We start from the raw sequence: 9,273 nt of genomic DNA on the forward strand, positions 1-9,273 counted from the left end.
GGTGAGACGGCGCCTCTGCCCCGAGCGGCCGGGCCACTGCGGGGTGCGCCGAGAGGGCAGGAGGGTCTCCCCGGATTACTACGATTTCCGCGGTTTCCAGGGAGCCGCTCGATCGCCGCTCGCACGCCGCAGGCGGGAGGGAGGCAGCGGTCCCGGTCCCGGTCCCGGTCCCGGTCCCGGTCCCGGTCCCGGCCCCGGCCCCGGCCACCGCCACCGCCGCCCTCCTCGGGGGCGGCCGTTGGGAAGTACGTCACGGCGGGCGCGCGCCTGCGCCAGGGCGGCGGATTTGAACGGCGGCGGCGGGCGGGCGGGAGCCGTTGGGCCCCTTCGCGGCAGCAGCGGGAGGAGGAGGGGGAAGGATGAAGCGCACGGCGCCCCGCTCGACTTTGCGGAAAATCATCAAGAAGCACAAGCCTCAGTTACGCCTGGCGGCTAACACCGACCTGCTGGTGAGGAAGGAGAGGGGCGGGCGCCGCGGGGGCGGCCTGGAGATGCGGGCCGTTCCGCCCCTCGGCGCTGCCCCCGGCCCCTGACCGGCGAGGCAGGCGGAGGCCGGCCGCGGTCCCTGGCCGCTCCGGCAGTGTGGGGAGCCCGAGGGCTGAGTCCTTCAGCTCCATCCGCGCTCTCCCGGGGAGCCTGGGGGTGGTAGCGCAGGGCGGGGGGGGGGGGGGGGGGGCAGTTGGCTGCTTAGGGACAGGGGTCCCTAAGTGGGGACATTTAGTTTCAAAACGTTTTATTGCTTGAAAGACGCGGGCCGGTGGATTGTGCGTGCTGGAGCGCTTTGTAGTTGCTGTGTGTAATGGGATGTCACGTTACTGCTCAGGGTGTTTCTGCGGTGACCTACGGGCAGAGGGGCACAAAACTTGTGGGGAGATGGAGGGCGGGTTAGCCTAATAAAACGTTAGTAAATAGTGGCTGCAGCTTTCTGCAGCTTTCTGCCTGCTGTATTGTAGATTTCTGACCGAATTTGGGGATTCAGGGACAGGCTGATGCATAAATATTGTGTCATTACATGTACACGCTGCTCTTCGAAGAGTTCTATGTAAACGGGCTGAGAAATGGGAATTTGGTTTACGTGGCTGTAACGTTTGTTGTTTATGTAGGGCAGGTCGGGTATGCGGATATCAATCCACTTAATTGTGATCAACGAGTTGCTAAACCATTAAGTCATCTTGAATAATCGATCCTACTTTTGTAGAAGGCCATCTAAGTAATCTGCCCAAAACTAAGGAATGACAAGTCTTGTTAGTTATCTAATGAGAATAAGGTGTTGAGATCCTGTTCATTGCTTTAAAACACCTGTCATAAAGGTGTAGATGTAACAGAACCACATCAAAACAAGTTTCAGACAACAGGTCAACCAATTTGGATTCCTTCTGACCTGCAATAAGGGATTTGTGGCACAGGAAGGGTTTGTCTCACCAAGAAATTACTTGAGTACAGCAAGAAAACCTGACCTCAAGAGATCTTGTGGTAGCTGCTGTGTTGGAAAAAAAAAAAAAGTATCTGTGGATAAAAAGTATTCTTTGAAGTGTGTTCATAGGCTTGACTTGCTGAACTGTCATGCCCTCTTGTTTACAAATGTGTGTGATTCTCAGAACATTAATGCATGCTGTATACTAGTATGGTACCTGACTTGAATTGTAAGTCTGTATTTCTTACGTGTATAAAAGTTGTCTTGCAGCATCTTGAAGGTTGGTATCTGGGTATATGAGGCTAAATGTAGATATAAAAAATTGAAAAAAAGATAAATGAAATGAATATGCTAATTACATGAAGGGATTTACATTTGAATGTAAGCTGTACATATTTTTCTAATTGGTCTAATAAAAATAAGATCTTTTCCTACTTCTTTCGCTATCTTTGGAGTATTTTATGGACTAAAGACCTGGCCCCTTGCTGCTTGTGCTCACACCTACTCAAAGCTTACTCAGTGTCATTTATTGTCAACCAATCAAACTTACATAATCACTAATAACATTTTTTGTAGACGTTAGTAACAGTTGGTCTGTGTTTCCATGGTAATGTTAATTAGGCTTCAAGGTAGTGTAGCTGTCTGAAAAGGGGTAAGTGGGACATCCATCCACATCTTGGGCATTGGTTCCCATCTCTTCTTTGTCCTGGCACCAGCATCCTGTGGATTGCAAAGACAATCAGTGAATTGAATTGACTGAAACTAACAAACAACAACAATCTGACCTAGCTTAAAATATAGCTATGCAAATACTCATTCTAACACAAAGGATGAGATAAGAATGAATTTTAATAATGTGGTGGAAGCATGGATTATCTCTTCTGGTGATGTAAAATTAAATGGCCTTTTATGTTAGGAGGCTTGGCTTTTTTATTTTACCTTTAAACAGGAATGCCCAGGGGTGGGGATTGCCCAATATATTCTTCAAATAAGCATGTGGCTAAAAGCTCTTTAGCTCTTTATTTCTATGAATAAATAACACAGCTGCAGTTTTGCTTTATTTAAAAAAAAAAAAAAAGGGTGAGGGGAAAGTTTAGTTCTGTAGTTAGACAAGTAGTAAGTTTTGGGAGTGGTTTTTTAGTGTCTCTGTTATTCCCTACAAACCTTGTAAGAGTGATGGCATACTCTAGAAATTGATACAGTAGCTATCTTAACACGACAAAACCATATACATTTTGAGTAAAGTGCTTGTGTCTTCTGTGGGGGAATAGAGAATCGACTAGTTCGGTTTCTGGGTTGTCTTCCTGAATGATCCGTGCTCTGTGTTTGAATCTGCTGTGGTACTTAACCAGTCTAAGGAGGAGGTCTTCCTACCTAGTTTATGACTTAATCTGATTGTTTTCCTTTTCTTGGCCTTCAGTGATTATTTTTCCTCAATAAATCAGTGTTACCTATGTCATCGTTACTAACAAGTCTGAGAGACATAAGAATTCAGATAATTTTATTAAATACTTGAATGTTTCTTCTTCGGTTTTCAGATTCTTTCAATCAAATCTCTTTGCAATTTGAAGCTTTGTCAGAACCTGTTTCTTAAGTGTTATCTTTCTCTGTGCACAGTGTAGCTAACAAATTTCATCAAAATTTATCAAGAAGCTGATTTTTTGAAGGAGTGTGATAATATTTTTGAGTGAAGAGATAGGAATAGCTTTTAAGGTTTTCCCTATGCTATTAGAACTCAGTTAGTTACCTTTTTGAAAATAAGAGGTAAAGATTTTAGTACTGAAGTTCAGCTGTTCCCCCCTCCTCAACGGCCTGAGAAGAAAAAGCTGCAGACTTTGCTCTTGCTTGAAATTACAGAAGAAAAGCAAGAGCTCAGCTGCTTGTTTTATTCTGTAAGGGCAGGTTTATATTTACATTGCAGGAAAAGCTTGAAGTGTTGCACTGAATGACACCTTTTTTCTTGGTTACCAGCACAGAATGATGACTGAAGGCAAAATATCAGTCTAAAGAATTGTTCTAAAGTTATGGCAGCAAAAAAAATTACAGTGCTTGTCCCTGCTATTCGTTAGTTCTGTTGAACAGGTGTGTGGGAGCTGCTGTGCAAGCAGTGTTGTGAGTTTTTACATACGTTTTTAAAACTTTGCAATCTTTTTTTTATGGGAAATAAGCATTCTGTTGTGTAAGGTAGTTTTCACATGTAGTTCAAAACTTTTTAAATTTTATGTAGATGGACAATAATATATAGTAAAGCAATGTCTTTAAACAAATACAGTATCACTTCTAGGTACTTGTCAGTAACTGCTGCTCATGCTATTCAGTCATTCTGCCTTTCATTAGCCTCTCTCAATTGCCTTGAATAATCTGGAATATTTATTAACATGTGTGCTTTATTGTGGAACGTTCTGATTTTAGTTATGTGACTATTTTTAAACCTATAGCAGGGGAAACTTCTCCACATGCAGCGATTCGCTTTGAAAATAGCAAGATAAAGGTACAGTGATTCTGAGAGAAGACGTGTTTCCTAAAGGCAGTTTTAAAATTAATACTTTTGCCTTTAGGATTCTCAGCAGAAGGACTTGCAAGTATGGAAGCTTTTGTTCCATGTCCCTTTTCTCCCCCAAGTTTTTTCCAGAAACCTAACCTCCATGTTGATAAGTCTAATAATGAGCGTTCTAATGTTGAACACTATTTTAGTGCCACTGCTTGATTCTGTCGGAGATTATTTCTGTGTAACTAAAGAGTAGTTTAAAAATAGCTTTGATATTTTGCTAAATAAATCTGCAAGAACATCTGCTTTTTGTGTTGTAGATGCTCCCAAATGATGCCAAATATTATGTAAATTTATCTATAGCATGCTGGCTTCATTTAATTCAGGAGATTAAAAAAAACCACCCTAAATTGCTTGTCATATGGACAGTGAAATGCCTGTCCTCTAACAGATTCTTTGTGCTGCAAACCCACTGCCAAAGTATTTCCTATAAACTCTAACTTGTTACTTATTATATATTTCTAGGCTTTGCAGATGAGGTATGGCAGAATAAGTATATAAATTTTATATAAATATTTCATATATTTTCATATATTTCAGAAGTATTTTTATGCACTCTTGATTGAAAATGTATTTTTGTACACTTCACATAGCAAAGTTAATATTGTTTGAAAGTTTAATTTACAAAAGGTGCAATTACCAGTTTTCAGGCTGGACTGTTAAAACAGTTCACATAATGTTTGTATAATGCTAAAAATTTGTATTACAGGTCACTTATTGCACAGGGGTGCTTTTGGCTGGCAGTTCTTAGTCCACGTTAGATCAGTTCCTTGCCTGCTGAAATTTTTGCTGCCTCTGTACTAGCAGTGTAGCATTCTGTATTGAACAGAATACTGCCCTATCAGTTCTTTTCATGTAAAAAGGTTAAGTAAGCAATGAACTGGGAAAAAAATAGATGGAGCCTCCTGACAGTGGAGAATTTTTTGTTCTGGAGAAATTAATGTTGGTGCTTCTTTACACTGGAAAGGGGCAGAAGTCCTTGAACTTGTCTGTGGTCCATTTGCTGATAAGGCAGGGATAAATTTGCTGTTCGTTAAAAGTCTGGCCATTGTAGTGACTGAAAACTGACTATACTAACTAGTAAGCAAAAAAGGCTTCATCTTATTCTATGATATTTATATTTTGTTATAAAAATACTAATAAAAATCAGATTTGACTTCTGTTAGATCAGTTGTTGTTTGTATGATCATTTCTAGAGCACTTCAACTATTCAAGTATACCAAATTTAAACTTTATTTACCGGAATCTTGCAGTAAGGAATGTCTTGGGAATTTATTGGGACTTGAACTGAGTGGTACTTCATTTTCCTGAGAACACCTTTCAGGAATTTGGAAGCAGTCTAATATGTGAATCCTCTGTCTCAAACAATGAACTTTTAAAAAAAAAAAAACCCAACCAACTATGCTTAAGCAGTTTGAACCCTTCTTGATAATTTTTTTTTCCCCCCTCTTTTAAAGGTACACTTGAGCTTCTTACTGTTTCTTCATCGGCTAGCAGAAGAAGCCAGGACAAAGGCTTTTGAGAACAAAAGTAAAATAATTAAACCTGAGCACACTATAGCTGCAGCAAAGGTAATAAAGCATTTGTAATATTTTTCTTTTTTTTTGTTTAATGTAAAAATGTATTACAAAAGCATATGCAAAAGTTTTCTGTGTTAGTGTTTATGTGTTTGGATTTATAGTCCAGAACCTGCAGAGACTTAATGTTCTTTAATCCATTGTTGGCATAGTTCACAGTTACCAAGACATCAAATTAACTCTCCTTGCCCTAATAAATATAGCCCTATTTTTGATTATTCCATGTTTAAGTTCATAGTTTCATTATGTGGGTAAGTCTACACAGTAGTCTACCAGCAGGCATCCTGAAAGCCCAGGGAATAGGAGCAAATTCCAAAGTTGGAGTTCAGATGGTACTATATCAAGGAAACATTCTGTTTTAACTCCAGTAATATAGATGAAGCTTTATGGAACAAGTGAGAAATAGTTCAAAGAGGTTCAAATACTTTACACCTTCAGTTCTTACCTGCTTAGTCTGAAAGATGTTTGAAGTGGTTTCTTGCAGCATTGTGTGGATGGTACTTGAAGAGATACTTCGTGTGATGTGTTCAGCAAGCGAAGGACTACGCGAGGATTAAACTGTGGGTTGTTATATGGGTAGTTAAGCATAACAAAAAATTGCTCTATGAATATCTGTGAAGGAGGAACCCTTTGAATTACAGAGCATGGTAAGTTTTGTGTACATGCAAAAGAAGAGAAAGAGGAAGGTACTATGCAGCTTTCTCTAGAAGGGATTTGAGTAGTGCCAAAGTATGACTGAAATCCTTCGTATTCCATAGCTCATTTCACTCGCTAGGATGTATCTGCTTTAGGTTTCATGAAGGAACTCAGTCTTTAATTTGTTGTCTGTTCAACCACCTATTTACTGCTTGGCAAACTGGAAGAACAAAACAGTGTTATCTGATATTTGGGTCCCCTGGATTCTGTTTATCTTTTTTTTTCTTTTCCCCGCACCACCACCACCCCCCCCCCCCCCCCCCCCCCGGTGAAGTGTTTAGTTTGATACTTTGTATTACTATAGTAACAGAAATATATACAGGATGTGTAGGGTAGCCAAGTGAATGTTACAGTTGGAATTGCATTTGTGATTTCTTTTTAACTGCAATCTTAACATTATTTGAACATTTTTGTGCTCCATTTATTATTAATTTTTTTTTTTAAGATGAGAAGAAAGGAAAAATTGCCTGTATTTTAATAATGTTAACACTTAAATGGTCCCACTTGGGCTTTGAAGTTCATTTTTCAACTTAAACTCCAAACCAAAAAATGTCCTTCCAAGGGTCTGGGTACTCTTGATATAGAAAGAAATAAGGCATTACAAACAAAAATTGAGCGTAGTAGCCATATAATCGCAAACCTTATTTTTATCTTTTTGTCTAGGCCTAACAGGGTAAGAGCTTCAAGGAATATGCTGAGAGCTTGGAAGTGTTATTGGTATTTCTCAGCATTTCATTTTTAAAATAAGCCTTTTCTTTTACAGAGTTCTTGATTATGAATGTTCTTATTAAAAAAAAAACAAAACAACAAACAAAACCCACCAAACTTTCTGATACTGCATTTTTCTATGTGCTTTATTTCTAACCTTTTCCCTAGTCTTTTACCCTTGGTGGCTATACTCCTGGAAGCGGATTGTTTGGCTAGGTGAAGCTTTGGTCTGATCAGCCTAGCATTTTGGATTTCTTACTGCAGCCCGGATTGTAGTAATAAAAGCAGTTATAAATATACTTTTTTCTTTTTGCAGGTTATTTTAAAGAAAAGCAGAGGCTAGAAAACAGACCACTGGAATTTCAAAGCATGTTTTTCTGTGTTTTCTTACTAACGTGAGATCCTGCGAGCCAGCTTTTGCACGCGTGGAAGTATTTATTGATGTCTATCTCATGACTATTTTGCTGTTTCTTTAAAAAAACTAATTCAAAAATCTTACAATGTATATTTTCATACACTTCATGCATACTATTAAAATGTGTGTCACTTGCCTTGAAGACTTCCAGCGTACCTTATTTCTTCCATAATAACAGAGGGATGCCTATACCATAGTCACTTTTCACGTACAATGTGACATTTATTATTAGAAGTGTGAAACTTTTAAAGGAGAACAGCAATAAAAATGCAGGTTCCACTAAATCCATTATAGATCAAGTCGTTGAAAGTAGATTTACTAGTTAAACAAAATTTTGGCTTTCAAAACAATCACTGTAGAAACTAGTGTATTGAATGCCTTGGCTTCGATTTATTTATAAATGTCTTAATATTTTCTAAATAACTTTGAAAGATAGGCTGAAACTTCTGTGTTCTGGGGAAAGAATACATACTTTGTATTCTAAATAGCACTCAACTGTTAAGCTGGTCTTTTGTTTGATGTGGTATATGAGACAAGTTGGTGGTCTCTGATGCAGTTGGTGTGGAGAGATGCATGTTATGGATAATAAAAGATCTGGCACAGCTGATGTTTTTGAAGTTAGATCCTGTACAAATAGTGAAGATCAGTTGGCATGAGTGCCAAGCTACTTCCTCCTCCCTTTCGATGAGTGTCATCCTAACTTGTCAGAAGTCTGGAAATGTTCATTATGTAAAAATATCTTCTTAAATTAAGATCATATCTGTTCCTAATCTGATATTTTAAAACAGCTGCTGAATGCTTTTCTTAATAAATCTTTTAATAAAGATACAGTTGAAACTCACATTTTGAGCTGGTAATACAGTTTTGTGGAATATGAGGTATCTGATGCTTATGCACAGTGATCTATTCTTAAAATAAAGAATTTTAAGAAACATTTTATATTGAGTAGTCTAATTCTGTTTAACAAGTTACTGAGTGTATTCTAGAAACTCAGTAAAAAAGAATTGCATTTTATATTTTTGTAATCTAAGGAAACTGTCCACATACTTTTAAAAGCCTGTACAACTTTTGAAAAGTCATTCTTTTACAGTATGCAGAAAGAAAGGATGACTCTTCTGCTTGCTTAACTCAGGGGCTTAGTTTAGTCTGCTTCTTGTAAGGTTGACTAGATTCCTTACTCTGCATTTTCTTCTCTTATTCCATTGGAATCCACAAAGAAAAATGAGAACATACATGTGTAGAGGATATTTGGACTTAATAATTTGAAGTACCTTCTCGGGAATAAGGGAGATCTGGCTAGGTATTTAATTACTGTCTGCGATTTAACAGTTTTATTACAATACTAGATTTTCCTTTGTTAGAAATGTTTTCTCTTAATTTTTCCCTGAAATATTTTCTTACGGTCTTGTAAAACCACATACCTTTCCTCATCATACAGTTGTTTGAGTGCTGTAGCTTTTGGAACTTGTTTTGATGTCCACTTCTTATTTTTTATTTGCCTAGGAGCAAGATCGACTGTGAGTTTAGCAGAGTGTTCTCATTCTTATGTAGTAGATGGATAATCAGCTACCATTGGGGAAGGGAAAGAAGGCAAGGAAGGGTTAAAACCAGCCACCAGTGCACTGTTATAATATCTTACACAGTGTTTTCGGCTTGTGTTCATAGTTAAGAAAGTGCCTTTTTTTTTTTAATTGGAGAGGGTTTTTTTCTTCAGGCCTGAGACGTTTGAATCCAAATGTATTCTGTTGCTAGATTGCGACTACTTTGTGAATGTTTCATACTAGCTGAAGCAGGCAGGTATTGAGAAGACCTGAATAACTTGGCAGGTCTCTTAATTTTCAGTAAGCATTTATTTAAAGTTTAATGTGGTTGATGTAGTGTGGTTAAGCATTCAGAAGTATACAATGCTCTTATT

General features: G+C 38.6%; 1 protein-coding gene across 1 annotated transcript; it reads left to right on the top strand.

The window, feature by feature from the left end:
• The first annotated feature begins 291 nt into the window (after positions 1 to 291).
• CENPW (centromere protein W) lies at positions 292 to 8,199 on the top strand. The gene is made up of 3 exons (XM_005236981.3): positions 292 to 449; positions 5,420 to 5,533; positions 7,260 to 8,199. The coding sequence occupies exons 1-3, from the start codon at positions 360 to 362 to the stop codon at positions 7,284 to 7,286; spliced, it is 231 nt and encodes a 76-aa protein (XP_005237038.1). The 5' UTR covers positions 292 to 359; the 3' UTR covers positions 7,287 to 8,199.
• Positions 8,200 to 9,273: the final 1,074 nt, after the last annotated feature.

This window comes from Falco peregrinus, chromosome 7 (assembly GCF_023634155.1).
Source record: "Falco peregrinus isolate bFalPer1 chromosome 7, bFalPer1.pri, whole genome shotgun sequence".
Classification (NCBI taxonomy): Eukaryota; Metazoa; Chordata; class Aves; order Falconiformes; family Falconidae; genus Falco; species Falco peregrinus.